The 17321-nt window shown below is 51.8% G+C and overlaps 2 protein-coding genes across 5 annotated transcripts in view; both read right to left on the bottom strand.

Annotated features, from left to right (window-relative positions):
• MYO7A (myosin VIIA) overlaps nucleotides 1-12106 on the bottom strand; it is an 81468-nt gene extending 69362 nt beyond the window's left edge. The window contains 2 exon segments of the mRNA XM_034995175.1: nucleotides 9854-9917; nucleotides 11866-12106. Coding sequence (XP_034851066.1) covers nucleotides 9854-9871 — 18 coding nt within the window. The 5' untranslated portion in view covers nucleotides 9872-9917; nucleotides 11866-12106.
• A 1981-nt stretch (nucleotides 12107-14087) lies between these two features.
• The window catches only part of CAPN5 (calpain 5), a 52310-nt gene continuing 49076 nt past the window's right edge, over nucleotides 14088-17321 (bottom strand). For all 4 annotated transcript variants that reach the window (XM_034995608.1, XM_034995610.1, XM_034995607.1 and 1 more), the window contains one exon: nucleotides 14088-16649. In XM_034995608.1, coding sequence (XP_034851499.1) covers nucleotides 16467-16649 — 183 coding nt within the window. In that variant the 3' untranslated portion in view covers nucleotides 14088-16466. The remainder of the gene's footprint in view (nucleotides 16650-17321) is intronic.

Genomic DNA, 17321 nt, shown 5'->3' with positions numbered 1-17321 from the left:
TGCTACCTCTAGAAAGCCATGGCAGGTAAACATCTTCAGGGGCTCGGGGAAACTGGAGCGAGGAAGTTTCTGAACAGTCCGTGTCTGGTCCTCCTCATCCAGCCTTGAGGCTAGCCAGCTGGTAATCTCCAGCATGCAGAGGAAGCACAGAGGCCTGGGGGAGGGTGCCCTCTGGTTCTCCAGGACAGTGGACAACAAGCTGGGCTCCTGTGTCCGGGCAGCCACGCAGGACTGGGCACCTGGCTTGGGTCCACGCTGGGCCATGGGCCACAGTGGCCATCATCCTATCCAGAATGCACAGGCCCTGTGACTCTCCTCCCACTCTCTTCTCCCCTCTCCCTACTTAGGTTTTCTTCTTCCCCTCTCCCTCACTCTCGTCTCTCTTCAAGGCCTATTGTTTCCATATTTGGCCCTTGGCATTGTCTGGAATCCTGGAGGCCTAATTGGTCCCACAAAAACAAGCCAACCACTATGGGAAGTAGGGGGAATGATAGGAAGGAGACAGTGATGCCTCACACAGAACTCAGAGCTGCCCCACTGGACCTGGGCTTCCTTCCACCCCAACCCCCTATCCCAGCCTCAGGGACCCAGCACTCTGCTACCTGGCACCAGCCGACTGACCCACAGCCATTCCCACCTACTTCCTGTGCCTTCTCAGGGACCCTGCTCTCGGGAGGGGTCCTTCTCCCAGCCAAGCACAGAATAAGCACACCCACCCCTGCCCACCCACCCACCCACGGGTGTCCATGGGAACAGAGGAAGGTGCTGGGGGTGGGCTTCCAGGCATCCTTCCATTTGTCCATTTAACCAGACCTGTGACCAACCTTCACAGGCTCAGACTAAAGTTTAGGGGATACCATCCTCAGAGCTCCCAGCCTGGGGATGCACAGACCCAGACCCAGAGAGGCCAGTACCACCAGATGAGGGATGGATTAGTCCTGGAGAGACAGGACAGCATGGCCACTAAGCCGTTGGACTCGGGACCCAGACAGCTTAGGTTTAATCCTGCTAGGTCACTCAAGCTGTGTAAGCTTGGGCAAGCTCCTCAACCTGCCTGTGCCTTTGTTTCCGCATCTGTGGGATGACAAGATAACAGTACTGCAGGGGTTGCCTGTGAGAATTAAACAGGTTTACGTGTGTAACTCACTCAGATCCGTGCCTGTTAGGACAAATGGCCCTGTGAGTGTTGGTTAGTGTTAACTGAGCAAGTCATGTTAGGAGCGACACCTGGATATTGTGATTATTTTCGGCAGACAGGAGAGGGAAGGGCACTCCCGAGGAGAGAACAGCAAAGCACAGAGAAGCAGAGGTAGGAAGGAAGAGATGGTAAAACAGGTCTGGTGGATGGAGACAGGCCCTCTCAGGGAGACCCGGGCAAGTACTGACTGAGACCCACTGCTCAACCCCATGCACCCAGGCCACCCGGAGCCAAAGCCTGGGAAGAGGCCCCTTCCCTGTGGCCAGCAAGCACCCCAGGTCTGGGTGGCAAGTCTCATGCCCCTGTGACCCACTCTGGTGTCACCACATCCTCCCCCAGAACCAGGGCTCACTGCTGCTCCAGCCTCATCCTTTGCTGCCTTGAACACACAGGACAGAGTCTCCCTCTCTTCACCTTTGCTTCTGTGAGCCCTCTACCAGGAATGCTTCACCCCACTATCTTCTTCTCTGCCCCCACCCAGCCACCAGGGCTCCACAGAGCCACGTGCCACCTGTTCTCCACACACACACACACACACACACACACAAACACACACACACACACCCCACTGCTTCTTTTCTGTACTTCATTGGTGCCTCACACAAACTCATGGTACTGCCCTCACCCCACCCCACCACCATCCAGTCCAATTCTGGCCAGATGGGGAGACTGAGGTTCAGAGGGGGTGAAGAGACTTGCCCAAGGATACATACTGAGTTGGGACAAAAGCTTTCATTTAGTAACTGTGCCAACTGTCATGAGCAAGGGATGTCAAGGAAGACGACAAAGAAGGAAACTCAAGAACTCATCCCTTTACAGAAACACTAAAAAATATGGCAAAAACTGTCAAAATCACCTGTACCAGAACTCTAGAAAATAATCAAATATTTATAGTAACCAATGGAACATTTAATAAAGAGAAAGGTGATTGAACCCCAGCAGGAGAGCTTTGTGGTGTTTTAACCTACCCCCCCACACCCCTGTCTTGTGGCAATCTTGAAGATGTAGGCCCACGTCCCTGGTGTGGATTCTTGGGGCCAGAAGCAGAACAGACCTTTTAACAAAGAATTATGGTTGTTTTAACCTGTCTGGAAGCTTCCCTTTAGGGAAGCTAAAGGGAATATCCTTTAGGGAATAATAGAAAGGGCTTGCCTTTATTTCCCTAACTTGGAACTCCCCCAGGGTGGAGGAGCAACTAGGGAGGGCTCTGGTCAAAAGCATTCAAAGACAGATGAACTACCCACTGCCATCTGGGGAAAAAAATAATCAGCTGGAAAAACAATAGACACTCCAAAGCCTAGAGGAAAGCCAGGAGAATATGGGTTTTGAAAAACTCCTGCATATACTAGGGAATCTAGAAAACCTCATAAATGCCCAGGAATGGAAGAATGTTCAGAAAAAGCCCAAGAACACCCTAAGCGCTCACCTTCAACTGGCCCTCAAGCTCCATGTAGACAGGAAGTGAAGGCTAAGGCAGGGTTGTAAATGGCCTGAGCATTGAAAGCATGCCCCAACACACACACACACACACACACACACACACACACAGCCCAGCTGCAGGACTTAAGAGTTTTTTTGTTTTGTTTTTGGTTCTAGGGGTTTTCAAAAGTTCAGTGACCACACACAGCAAAGAAGACAGTCTTCATAAAGATAGTTTAGAAATGTCACTAAACAAAACTACAACTCACAAGAAGCAACAACAACAAACCAGAGAGAGAGAGTGAGCTATCCAGAGTTATCATATTATATTTAATGTCCAGTTTAAAAAAAAGTCCAGTTTTCAACAAAAAATTATGAGGCATGCAAAGAAACAAGTATGGCCCATTCATAGGTAAAAAGAAATTAATAGAAACTTACCCTGAGGAAGCTCAGACATTGGACATTGGACTTTATAGACAAAGATTTTTATCAACTACCTTAAATATAGTCAAAGAATGGAAGGAAACCGGAACATCTCACCAAATAGTACAAATAAAAGGATAGAAATTATTACAAGTGATCAAATAGAATGTTATGAGTTGGAAAATACAATAACCAATATGAAAAATTCACTAGAGGCATTCAATAGCAAATTTGAACAGGCAGAAAGAAAAATCAGCAAACTTGAAGATAGGTTAATTGAGATTATCTAGTCTGAGGAATAGGAAGGAAAAAAAAAAAAAGAATTAGAAAAAGTGAGCAGAACCTAAGAAACCTATGAGACATCAAGTGGACCAACATATGCATAAGGGAAATCCCAAAGGAGAAGAGAAGAGAAAGGGGCAGAAAGGATATTTGAAGAAATAATGGTCAGAAACTTCCCAAACTTGATGAAAGATACAAATCTTCATATCCAAATAGCTCAATAAATTCCAAGTAGGATGAACTCAAAAAGATCCACATTGAGTCTTAGCCATAACATCAGACAACAGTCTTAGCCATAACAATCAGACAACAAAAATAACAAAATAAAAGGCATCCAAATTGGTAAGGAAGAAGTAAAATTATCACACTTTGCAGATGACATGATACTATATATAGAAAACCCCAAAGACTCCACCAAAAAACTACTAAAACTGATAAATGAATTCAGTAAGGTCACAGGATACAAAAATCAATATACAGAAATCCATTGCATTTCTATACACCAATAATGAAGCAGCAGAAAGAGAAATTAAGAAAAAAAAAATCCCATTTATAATTGCACCCAAAATAATAAAATACCTAAGAACAAACTTAACCAAGGAGGTGAAAGGTCTGTGCTCTGAAAACTATAAAACACTGATGAAAGAAATTAAAGACAATGCAAAGAAATGGAAAGATATTCCATGTTCATGGATTGAAAGAACAAATACTGTTAAAATATATTATCCAAAGCAATCTACACTTTTGATGTAATTCCTATCAAAATACCAATAGCATTTTTCACAGAGCTAGAACAAACAATCCTAAAATTTGTCTGGAACCACAAAAGATCCCACTAGCCAAAGCAATTTTGAAAAAGAAAAACAAAACTGCAGGCATCATAATTCCAGACTTTAAATTATATTACAAAGCTGCAGTGACCAAAACAGTACAGTAGTGGCACAAAAATAGACACATAGATCAATAAAACAGAATAGAAAGTCCAGAAATAAACCCATAATTATATGGTCAATTAATCTTTGACAAAGGCAGAAAGAATATGAAATGGGAAAAAGATGGTCTCTTGAACAAATGGTATTGGGAAAACTAGACAGCTACATGTAAATGAATGAAACTGGACCACTTTCTTACACGACACACAAAAATAAACTCAAAACGGATTAAGAATCTAAATGTAATGGGGTGACTGCATGGCTCAGTTGATTAAGCGGCTGCCTTGGGCTTAGGTCGTGATCCTGGGGTCCTGCTTTTGAGCCCCTATTCGGGCTCCCTGCTCAGAGGGGAGTCTGCTTCTCCCTCTGCCCCTACCCCCACTTGTGCGCACTCTTGCTCTCTCTGTCTCTCAAATAAATAAAATCTTTCAAAAAAAAAAAGAACCTAAATGTAAGACCTGAAACCACAAAAATCCTAGAAGAGAACCCAAGCAGTAATTTCTCTGACATCAGTTGTAGCAACATCTTCCTAGTCTCCTGAGGCAAGGTAAAAGTAAAAAAGTAAAAAAGCAAAAGTAAACTATTGAGACTTCATCAAAATAAAAAGCTTCTGCACAGCAAAGGGGAAAAAAGATCCACATTGAGACACATTAAAATCAAACTATCAAAAGACAAAGTAAAGAGAGACTCGTATACAAAGCATCTTCAATATGAGTAATAGCTGATTTCTCATCAGAAATCATGGAGGCCAGAAGGCAGTGAGAGGATATGTTTAAAATACTGAAAGGGGAAAAAAAAAATCAGACCAGAATTAAATATCTGGCAACAACCAACAAAACTAAAAGACAACCTACTGAATGGAAGAAGATATTTGCAAATGACATATCCAGTGTAGGGTTAGTATCCAAAATATATAAAGAACTGATACAACTCAACACACACACAAAAAAACCAAATAATCCAATTTAAAAATGCACAGAAGACATGAACAGACATTTGTCTAAAGAAGACCCACAGATGGGGCGCCTGGGTGGCTCAGATGGTTAAGCGTCTGCCTTCGGCTCGGGTCATGATCCCAGGGTCCTGGGATCAAGCCCCACATCGGGCTCCTGGCTCGGCGGGGAGCCTGCTTCTCCCTCTCCCTCTGCCTCTCTCCCTGCTCATGTTCTCTCTCTCTCTCTGTATCTCTGTGTCTCAAATGAATAAATAAAAAATTTAAAATAAAAAAAAAAAAAAAAGAAGACCCACAGATGGCCAACAGACACATGAAAAGATGCTCAACATCACTCATCATCAGGGAAATACAAATCAAAGCCACAGTGAGATACCACCTCACACCTGTCAGAATGATGAATAAGAAACAGCAGCTGTTGGCCAGGAAGTGGAGAAAAAGGAACCCTCGCGAACTGTTGGTGGGAATGCAAATTGGTGCAGCCACTGTTGAAAACAATATGGAGGTTCCACAAAAAGTTAAAAACAGAACTACCCTATGATCCAGTAATCACACTACTGGGTATTTACACAAAGAATACAAAAACACTAGGGCGCCTGGGTGGCTCAGTTGGTTAAGCGACTGCCTTCGGCTCAGGTCATGATCCTGTAGTCCCGGGATCGAGTCCCGCATCGGGCTCCCTGCTCAGCGGGGAGTCTGCTTCTCCCTCTGACCCTCCCCCATCTCATGCTCTCTCTCTCTCATTCTCCTCTCAAATAAATAAATAAATAAAATCTTTAAAAAAAAAAAAAGAATACAAAAACACTAATTCAAAGGGCTACATGCACCCCTATGTTTATTGCAGTATTATTTACAATGGCCAAACTATGGAAGCAGCCTAAGTGTCCATCAACAGATGAGTGGATAAAGAAGATGTGGTATATACACACACAATGGAATATTACTCAGCCATGAAAAGGAAGGAAATCTTGCCATTTGCAACAACATGGATGAATCTAGAGAGTATAATGCTAAGCGAAATAAGTCAGTCAGAGAAAGAAAAATACTGTATGATTTCAGTCATGTGGAATTTAAGAAACAAAACAGATGAACGAAAGGGAAAAAAAGAGACAAACCAAGAAACAGACTCTTAACTATAAAGAAAAAATGGGGAGGGGGAGGGGTGGGTGAAACAGGTGATGGGGATTAAGAGTATACTTATTTTGATGAGCACTGAGTAACTTATGGAACTGTTGAATCACTATATTGCACATCTGAAACTAATATAACACTATGCTAATTACACTGGAAATAAAATTTAAAAGAAGAATGCAGTATCTGGCAAAACCATCCTTCAGAAATGACAAAAAACTAAGACATTCTCAGATAAATGAAAGCTGAGGGATTTTGTCGCTAGTAGACCTGCCTACAAGAAATGCTAAAAGTAGTCTTTCAGGCTGTAATTAAAGGGCACTAGACAGTAATCTAAAGCCATACAAAGAAATAAAGAACTCTGATAAAGGTAATTTTACCAAAAGCATATTTACACAGGCAAAAATAAAAGCCAGCATGATTGTTACTTTGGTTTGTAACTCCTCTTTTTTTTTAAAATATGATTTAAAAGGCAAATGCAGGGGCACCTGGGTGGCTCAGTCGGTTAAGCGTCTGCCTTCGGCTCAGGTTGTAATCCCAGGGTCTGGCAATCAAGCCCCATGTCATCGGGCTCCCTGCTCAGCAGGAAGTCTTTCTCCCTCTCCCTCTGCCCCTTGTCCCCACTCGTGCTTGCTTGCTCTCTCTCAAATAAATAAAATCTTAAAGATAAAAGGCAAATGCATAAAGCAATAACTATGAATCTATGTTAATGGGCACACCATGTATAAAGATGTAATTTCTGACAATCACAATATAAAAGGGAGAGGGATAGCTGCACAAAAACAGCATTTTTTATGGGTCATCAAAGCTAAGTTGGTATTAACTCCCACTAGATTGTTTTAAATGTAAGATATTAATTGTAAACCCAGGGTAACCACTATATATATATATGCATATATATATATAAATGATAAGGGAATCAAAAGAATACACTGGGGAAAAGATCAATCAAACACAAAAGAAGGCAGTAATAGAGGAATTTGGTGGGGGGAGGGTGGAAAGACATTTAGGAAAACATAGCAAGATGGCAGAAGTCTTTATATGGAAATGAATTGAGCTCTCCAGTTAAAAGGTAGAGGTTGGCCGAATAGGTTAAGGGAAAACAACAACAACAAACCCAGAATCTAACTATTGGCCAACTACAGGAGACTCACTTTAGATCCAAAGACACAGATGGACTGAAAGTGAAAAGATAGAAAAATATTTTTCTATAACCAAAAAAGAGCTGGGGTGGCTAGAATATCAGACAAAGTAGACTTGAGATCATTATAACATTGTTCTAAGAGACAAAGAAGGACATTTTAATAAAAGGGTCAATTCAATTGATGTTATCAACAGCCCACCAATTTATCTTCAAACCTCCCTGTGCTCCTGAATCCGGGCAAAGTACATTCAGTCCCTCCCCTGGGTCCACCACGGAGCCGGAAATCATCTCATACAGAAACACAGCAGCCCTCCCTGAGGTCCTTAAAGCGGGTCATGTGCGCCCCAGATCTGTGGGTTCTTGCAAGCACCGGCTGGCCTTGTAACCTGGGCCAATTCCTCCTCCGGAGACCTCAATCCCCCATCTGTACAGAAGGAGCTCCTGCAACAGCCTCAGCACAATTCCCGGCAACCCCCACCCCCCACCACAGGCAGGGCGGAAGCTCCCCCGATCCCCAGGCTCTGTGCCACCCCACTCCACCCCAGGACTCCTGCCACGACCGTTTCATTCAAGCCACCTCCCACCTTAGTCTGGTAACTACTCCAGGACAGGGAGCAATTTATCTCTGCATCCTTTGTGCCCAGCCTGGTACAGAGAAGGGGCTCAGTGCCAGGCTGCTGGGTGGATGAGTGAGAACGTGGCTGGAGGGGAGGCAGCTTCTGGCACGCCGACTCCACCGTGGGCAGAGCAGGGAGGTTTCCCAAGGGAATAGTGGCCACTTCAAGGCCTGAGGAGAGGGTGGCCAGGAAAATGGGAAGCGAAGTGCTCAGGGCGGGATGTGTCCGAGAACCCAGGGCTTTCAGGGCAGGAAGGAGAAGCAGGAGGGAGGGAGGAGAGAGGCGGGCTCAAGAGGCAGGTAAAAGCAAGAGCACCTTGACTGAACCTTCAGGGCATTTTATCTTCACAACAACAAGCCCAGGAGAGAGGGGTTTTCCCCCCTCATTTTATAGGTGAGGAAACAGAGGCTCAGGAAAGCTGAAAAACATGCCCAAATCTGCCCGTTCACCAAAAATGGAGCCCAAGCTGGAGCCCGGGTGTGTGGGCTCGGCCTGCGGAGCTGCAGAGCTGGCTGGCTCCCCAGAGCTGGGACCTTTCTCAGGAGCAAAGCAGTAATAGAAAGGTACTTTCTGGGTGAAGGGTGGGCGGAATCTGCGTTTCCCTGTGGACACTCTCTCCCAGCAGAGCCTGCCCACGGGGTGAGGTGGACCAGCGTTCAGAGAGGGCACATGACGGAGAAGCACAGTCAGCCAAAGGCCTGCCTCACAGGCTTCCTGGGGGGAACCCCTTGGAGGCTCTGGGCGGCCCAGGCTGCCCCTCTGGGGGCAATGAATGCCCCCACCCACCCAGCCGTGCCAGCAGCCGAGGCCCTGGCACACAGCAAATGTTCAATGATAGCGACTTTCCTTCTCTTGTTGGCTCTGGCCGTCTCTGCTGGGGCTTTGAACGGGCTGTCAAGCCAAGGGGCTCTAGCGGGCGTCTCCTCCAGGCCTGGGTTGGAAGACTGTCCATTCTGATCCTGCCCTGCCTGAAGCCTGCCTTCTCTCGCTCTTGCTCTCTCTCTCTCTCTCTCTCTCACAGACACACACACACACAGCTGCAGAACAAGGCTGCCCACTGGCCTCTGACGGGCCTGGAGGATGTGAAGCTGCTGGCCAAGCCCCCGTGGCACACACTCCCACCAGCCCGAGGGCTTGGTGCCAAGCTGACCTGGCTCAGGGCCCACATTCCTGGCTCTGGAGACCAGGAGCTCATTAGAGCCTCAGGCTGATCACGGGGAAGGGCTGAGGGTCAGGGGCCACTGTGGCCCTGGGAAGAAAGGGGGGCTAGAGGCCAGCACCTTTCCCATATTACCCCAGATCCAAGCAGGTCATCCCCCACTCTCTGTTCCCGTCAGGCTCAAGGCCCTTCCTGGTCTGGCTTCACTAGACTGACCAACTTCCTATGCCCTGTCCCCAAAGGCTTTCCCACATTCGGGCCTTTGCACCTGCTGTTCTACTTCCTGGAATGCCTGGGGAGTCAGAGATTATATAAAGAAATAAGTTCTACCCAGTGGGGTGAGTGTATTGAGAAGGGAAGGCCCCAGCAGACACATCAGAGGGAGCAGTTCTAGACTGGGCCTTCGAGAGCAGGGAAAGTTTCGCCGCTAGGTTTTGAAGCATAGATAGGTGGCTTCTAAAAGAAAGTATTGGGGAGGGTGTCCTATGGTTTAACCATAGGGATGAGAGAATGTGGGATGGAGTGGGATGAGCCACGCAACAGGGTTCTTCCTGGCACAGACAGATGAAGACCAGTGGGGTGCGGGGAGCACTCACCTGCTGAAGAATCACCATTGTCCTTCGTCAGATGCTCGTGCCTCCTGCCTGGCCAGATACAGTTCTGTGGGGGGAGAGACCATGTGAAGCCTCTGAGCAGGCCGGCCCCAGCAGCTGGGAGCCTGGCTGGGGTCACCTGGGCTCTCCAAAGCCTCAGCCACTCCTCCCTCTGGGGAACCCTCCCTCCCTGGCTTCTCTCCCTCTGGCCACAGCCCAGCCTGTGTGACCTAAGCCTCAGCCGCCGTCACCAGCTCTACTGCCCAGAGCAGCTGAGCTCTTCCCTTGGTTACGGTCATTCAGAGATTTCTAAAGGGCTCCTAGGAAGTAGCAAGTCTAGCCCCCTGCCCGGGACATACGGGAGAGACCAAGACAGAGAGGGACCAAGACTTGCCAAAGTCACACCGCAGGGCAGGGCAAGTTCAGGACCAGGACTTGATTTCTGGCCTTCCAACTCAGGGCCGCCCCAGGAGTTTGGGTGACAGGAGGAGCCAGGCCCAAGGGAGGGTCACAGGCGAGCATGACCTGCTCATGGAATGCTCTGCCTAAAACCCTTCCCCAGAGCACCCACTGCTTTCAGGATGGGGGCTCCAGTACCATGTGGCTCCTACTGATGTCTTAGTCTTACTTCTCACTGCCTTTTCCCTAACCCCTCCCTGACACTTGGGTTATCCTCAGCACTCACTCCTAAAACATGCCAGGCCTTTTCATAGCTCCTGGCCTCTGCGTACACGGGCCCCTCCACCTGGAATTCTGACTAGTAAATTCCCACCTATTCTTCACGGTTCAGTTCAGCACCTCCTCCAGGAAGCCTTCCCTGACCACCCCTAGGCTGACAAGAGCCCTGATGTTTCTGTCTATCCAGCCCTGACTATGTGCATTATGTTGTCAGGTCAGGGTCTGTCCCCACCTCTGTCCCCCCAAAGTTGGGGAGTTAATCCAGGGCAGGGGGTGGGCTCGGCCTCTACCTCACACAGTTTAGGGCCAGGCCCAGAGATTGCTCAGGAAGGAACTGTGGGACCAAGCATGGTGATCCAAGGCAGCCCCAGCCCATAGGCCATGGTGGGAGGCCCTTCTGCCCCCCAGGGTGAGCATCAATTTTTCACAAGGCCCATTCAGAGGCACTGGGGCATTTGATCCTCTGTCCAGGACACTGCCTGACACCCGAGCCCTGACCCCTGCCCTGGAGCTCCAGAGCACAGCAGGCGTGCAGTTCTTCTGGAGACGGGCACCCAGCCCGCCTGGTGGGGCGGGCGATTCAACAGGGCTGGCAGGCGGCTGCTGTGGGGAGCCGAGGCTGAGCAGGGTGCCCAGCGGCTGCCCCGGCCTCCTGCACCAGGGTGAGCCTCAAGAGCAGGGGCAGAGCGGGCCTTTCGGGGCTCTGAGGGTGGAGGGGCATGGAATTTAACAGGCACACAGAAGGAAAAAGCTACAAGATAAACTTCTTCCTGAAAATAAGAACTAGCCCACGTTTGAGTTAATTGCTTTTCAAATTGAAGATAGAGGAAACAACACCGTATTTACACTTCTATGTCCGCGACTGACCTTACCTTGTCCCCACAACAACCCTATTCCCATTTCACAGAAGGGAACTTTGAAGCACGGAGGAAGGAAGTCACTTATCCAAAGAGAGAGAAAGAAAGATAAAGAGATCAAGGGAGAGCGTCAGGGGCCAAAAGAGTCTCTCTCTCTCTCTCTCTCTCTCTCTCAAACTCTGTCTCTCTCTCTCATTGTGTCCCCAGCACATTTGCCCCCCTGCCCCAGGCAGAGACCATTCAATGGCCACCACGCCCCTTGACTCTGCCCTTCTCCAGGCTACAAGCCCCCATCTGTCCAGGCTCCAGACCGTTTCATTCAGTGGCAGCTGTGGCTGGACCCCCAAATGTGGCAGGGGGCCCAGACCAGGAGCAAATGGCTTGGGGGCAGGGGCTCCCGGGAAGCCCAAGTCTGTGACCTCCCCGACGCGCAGCAAACCCTTCTCCCAGCGCCCCGGAGAGCCGGCAGCCCATGCTTACCGGGGTCCCAGCTCCCCACTCTCAGCTGCCCACCAGCCTGGAGGCGGCTGTCCCCTGCACGAAGGGCTCAAGACCTGGGGTCCCGGGGCTGGGACAATCTGCAGACACACGTCCCCTTTTCCGCTGTCTTGCTCCGAGGCTCGTCACTGTGGGGTCTGTCGGGATCGGTCAGTTGTTCCCTGTGTGACCGTCGGCCTCCCTCTCAGCCTCTCCCTCTCTTTCCCCAGCAGGACGGCTATCCAGTGGCACTGCTGCCCTCCCCACGCCCCACTCCAGAGCCTTCCCTCAGGAGGCGGAGTCAGAGGGGCCTCTGAGATCTGGGTGCCGGGACATCAGCTCAGGAGGGAGGCCGGGGCCCCGGGGTCCCTCGGCTGTGCCGCTGAGCAGAGTGGGACTCAGGCCCAAGCTCCCGCGCCCAGCTGCCTGCCATCACACGCAGGACCGCCCCCTGCTCCCAGCGCGGGCGGGGCACCTCCCACCCAGCCGGTCACCCATTTGCTGAGTCTCGGCACCTGCCTGCCCTCCACCAAGCCTGTTTTCTTCTCTGTAAATGCCTGCTTGACGCTCTTGAGAGGAGAGGACCCGGCAGGGCCGGGCAAGAGGTTGCAAGCCCCAGGTTCTGGCCCTTTCTCCCCAGCCCCTGTACACACACGACCCACTCCCCAGACCCACTTCCCAAAGGCTCCGCTCCGATGTGCCCCCTGAAGCTCTTCACTTCGACACTGTCCCCACACCCTGCTCTGGGGGTGGGGCTGGGGGTGGGGGTGTGGTCCCTAATCATCCAGGAAACTTTCTCAACCCAACTGACTGGGAGCAACCCTGCCTGTACCAGGGACACGTATGAGTCGAAGTGAAATTCTGTGATTTAACAGTGTGAGGTGGGGCCAAAACGGGAGGAGTACACAGTGTTATTGGCTCTGGCAAAGGCAGTAACATTGAGGACTCTTCGCTGAGTCCTGGCATGTCCTTGTCACCAGCCTCCACCTCCTGCCACCCTGGCCACTGCCCCATCGGTGTGGGCCTCTCTGGGGGCAACTTTGGCCTGGGCAGAGGGAGGCACTCTTGGAGGCCCTCCTCTGTAACTGAGGGGTGTCGGCAGGGAAGAGGCTACCCCCAAAGAATGGGATGGGAGGCCCAAGTGTGCCACCTGCTGGGCGCGGGCACGGCTGCCCTCCGAGCCCCATGGGAGCAAGGCTGAGTGTCCCGCCTGGACCAGCAGGTGAGAAGCAACAGTGCGGGGACTCTGAGACTCTGACTCGACACTCCTGACCCCTGCAGGCCCCCCGCTGCCAGAGCGGGCTCAGCCAGGCGGCCCAGGCACGGGCTGCTTCCGGGCACCGTCCCCACTGCTGGGCTGGCGCCGGCCACTGCCATTTGCTACCCACCCCTCCTCCCATCACCTCCCTTGCTGAGCCTCCCAGGCCGGAGGCGGCCAGCACAGATGGGCAAACGGAGACGCCGGGAGGAACGGGGAGGCAGAATGCAGGCCTGATCTGTGAGGATGGCCCCAGAGTGGTAGGGAGTGGAGAGATCCGCGGTGGTCCCTGAATGCCGTAACAGCAACGATTTAGCACCCACGGTGATGTTCTATGCTAAGCAGGGCTCAGCATTCATAATGTCCTTTGCTCACGGGCCTATAGAGAAACCTAGGAATTGGCCTTCATTCATTTTCCCTCACTCCCCACCCTGTCATCCCTGAGTTCCATCCACTCGACCTCCAAAATCTGTCTACTAGTTCTCCCTAGCCCCTACCCCCCAGCTTCCTGGCTGGAACTGCCAGCATCTTGCCCCCAACTGCCTCCACTCTGGCCTCCCCCCATCCACCTGTGCCCCCACAAACCCAGCTCCTCTTCCTGTGGCTGCCTCTCTCCTTCCACTGTCCCCTTGAACTAGGGCATCGACCTTCCCTCCCAGGTAGGCTGGAAGCCCCCAAAACCCACACTGCCTTTCCAGTCACTCCCTGCAGGGTGTTTGTTAGGATCAGAGTGTTTCCAGTGGCCTCCCCTACCCCTAGTGTGTGGACTGCCCCACAGATGGGACTGGCTGGTTCCCTGCATCCCCAGTGCCTAGGATGGGGCTTGGGACAAGGCCAGCTGAAGAAATGATGGAATGATCTCTGCCCACAGATGCACCAAGCCAGCAGCAGGGCCCACCTCAGCTGGGAATATTCCCTCCATTGTCCCTTACCCCCAGAGAGACAGACAGATGCAAGAAAGTCTCTCTGGGATTATGGTAATGTTTATTCTGAGAACAGAACAGGTCTCCTCTCTAACCCCACGGTTGGCCGAGGGGAGTGAAGCCCACATCCAGGTGGTATGACCAGAAGCCCTGCCCAGTGGCAAGTGGGGACTCTGAGGCCCCCACGGGCTGAAGGGCGCATCAGGGGAACGGAGCATTTGCTCTCCCCACCAACCCTCCAGTCCCAGCCTGGAAGAACTCCATCCTTACCTGCCCAGGGACCAGGGACCTTTGCACAGCCAAGAGCCAGCCTGGCCCACTCAGAGGGGCAGCAAGCAAGGGCAGGGCTGCCAATCCTGGTTTTTTTTGGGGGGGGGTACAGAGGGAGGAGGCAGTGCCCAATCCCCAGACCGAAGCCCACACAGGCCTGCCGGTTGGTCCTGGTTTGCCCCCTAGCCCAGGTGGGCATGGCTGAGCAAAGACCCAGGTGTCGGCCCCAGAGGCCCCAAGCCGGCTTACCTGGCCCTCACCTCTCCACCCCAAGTTGGGAGTCTTCACTTGGAAAAGACACTGAGGGGTGATTACACAAAGGTGTATAGTGTGCACGCATACAGAGATACATGAAGGGTGTGTGGTTTTGCCCTTATTCAGCACTTGTTAGTAAGAGTGCCGACAAACTCCGCAGAAGGGAAATCGAGGCACAGGAGGTTTCAGTGACTTGCTCGTGATCATGTGGTCCTGGCCCAGGCCCAGGCCCAGGCTCTGGAGGGGAAGTCCCAGCTTTTCGAGAAGGAATCCTCTTGTCCTCATTGTTCAGGTACTAGCCCCTTACGTGCCGGGCGCCAGGACACACGAGCAGAGCCAGCCTGGCTGGAGGAGGGGAGGTCAAGAATCCAGCACCTTCAGCCGGGACACGGCGCCGAACAGCCAGCTCTGGAACCAAACATTCAGGTGCCCAGAAGGAATCCCCAGCAAGGCCACAGGAACTGGGCTTTTCATTTACGTCGCCCGGGCTGGAGCCAGAGAAGGGCACAGAAGAGACCCAAGCAGGTCGTGGCGCCAACACTCACCAAGAACCCAGGGGGGCCAGGGGGTGATACATCCAAGTAGAAAACACCCTCTTCTTCACCCCACTGTGGGCCTCCTCTGAGAAGGCAGGACTTCTCCTCATCCCTCCCCTTGCAGAATCAAAATAAAATCAGAGGACCGCAGGAACTGGAGTTGGAAGATGAAAAAAGGGGTTCAGGCTTTCAGTTTCCCTTTAAAAGCCCCTGGTTAAAATTGGTAACACATAAAGACTATAAAACATTGAGGCCTCAAGGAACATTTTGGTCCAGGCAGCAAGAGGAAGGCTGTAGCCTCTTTGGCTGCATTCTGGGGGGGAATGTTGGGAGAGGGGCCTCTGGTCAGGTGATGGATTTGCCTGTCTCCTGCCAAGCCCGACAAGTGACCTGAGCCCCTTGGGCCTGAGACCACCACCCCAGGGTCCCTCCTCCCGGGAAAATCCCAGGTCTCGCAGCAGAAGGGGGCCTTCAGGTCCCCAGGCCTCCCCGCCCCCTCCTGGCCCACCAAACCAGGCACACGCCTCCGGGCATGAAGGTAGCAGAGGCAGGAAGATGCCCTTCCTCCCCACCACTGCCGCCATCCCACTAGGGGCCTTCACTGAGGCTAGGAATGAAATCAGAGCCTGGGGTGAGATGGCGGCCATAACTCCTCTGGGCATCTGGGCATCTGGGCATCTGGGCTTCGGCCTTGGAGAGGACCTGAGAGCAGGGGTGAGGCCCAGGACAGATGCCAGGTCTCCAGAGCGGCAGGGAGGTGCCTGGCGCCACTGGGGGTCTCATGGGCAACGTTCATTCATTTGGCAAATCTCTGTTGAATAAATAAATGGATGGGCAAGCAGACAGGATGAACATATGTCACCTGCCCATCTTCCTGACTCCAGCCCAAGCAGGAACCCAGCAAGAGCTGAGAGCCCTTTCAAGGTGGCTAGCAAACCAGGTGTCGGTGACAGAGAAAGCAAGGTCTAGTTCACAGGGGCAGGCCCGGGACACAAGGGGCAAGGGTGGGGTTTGGGGACGTGGCAGATTGCGTGTAAACAAGTGGCATCTTGGCAGTCTGTCTGCAGACAGCAGGGCCTTGGGGAAATGTTTTCAACGGATAGAGTCCCTTCGCAGTGGTGACAGCTGGGGGAAGGAGAGCTATTGTCAATCTCAGAGGAAGGCTCCTCCATGACAAGGGAACGCTTCGGGGGCCTGGGGACACTGAGGCCCTGAGAAAGGCAGAGGCCTCCCCAGGTCACCCAGCAAGTCAGTGGAAAAGCTGGGAAGAGGCCCCCAGCATCCTGGCTCCCAGGCTAGTCCCTGGCCAGGTTGGGGACATGCAGATGGTAAAACTGTGGAGGCCAGGCAGGTGGGCAGGTGTCAGATGGCCGTGAGGGAGACGCTGCTGAAGACGCGAACAGCAACAGTGCCGGGCAGGTCACTGGGCTGCCGGCTGTTGCGGTCCCGGAGGTGCAGGGTGTGCAGGGCCTGGAGGTTATCGGGGTCAGCCTTCAGGTGCACCTGGCCCAGGAATTCGTCCTTCAGGACTCGGTGGTTCCAGAGCTGGGAGGAGACAGCGGATCATTGGGTGCGGGAGGGCATCTTCAAGAGCAGGAGTATAGGTCTGGCCGTACCCCTTCTGGAGCCTCAGGCTTCCTCCCATCTGTCCAACTCCCTTCCACGTATACAGTTAAGTGTGTTATTAGTTCTGCCACTGACCTTAGGTGACATTGGACAAGTGAAACACCTGCTGCCCTGACATCCCCCATCTTCAATACGAGGGTTGGATCAATGGCCTCTACGGGTCCTTTCAGCCCCAACATCTATGGGTCTGTGATTTGATCCAGTGCGACCCAGTGTTAGCAAAACTTGGAAATCCTATAGTGGCTTCTCAGCCAGGGAGGGGCTGTCCTGGGCCCGGGGGACAGGACTTCCCGCTAACGAGCCCAGAATCATCCCATGCCCAGGACCCTGGCTTTCTAGTTCCTTGCTCTCAGGGAAACAGCCACCCCCTCCACAGGGCATCTCATCTCAGTGCAAGCTCTCCAGGTAGACCCACCTCCAGAGGGATTTAAGGAGCAACTCCCAAGCCACTGGCAGAGGTGACCACTGTCCCTGGCCTGACCCTGCTGTGTCTCTAAATCACACCAGCTAATCCAATGCACCCACTTCACAGACTCGGGGGCACGGGAAAGGGCTGGTAAGAGAATTCCTGAGGCCATACTGTGTCAGGGA

Source organism: Mirounga leonina, unplaced genomic scaffold, assembly GCF_011800145.1.
Source record: "Mirounga leonina isolate KUSES-001 unplaced genomic scaffold, KU_Mleo_1.0 Mir_92, whole genome shotgun sequence".
NCBI classification, from domain to species: domain Eukaryota; kingdom Metazoa; phylum Chordata; class Mammalia; order Carnivora; family Phocidae; genus Mirounga; species Mirounga leonina.
This window is presented reverse-complemented; position numbering and strand designations above follow the sequence as displayed.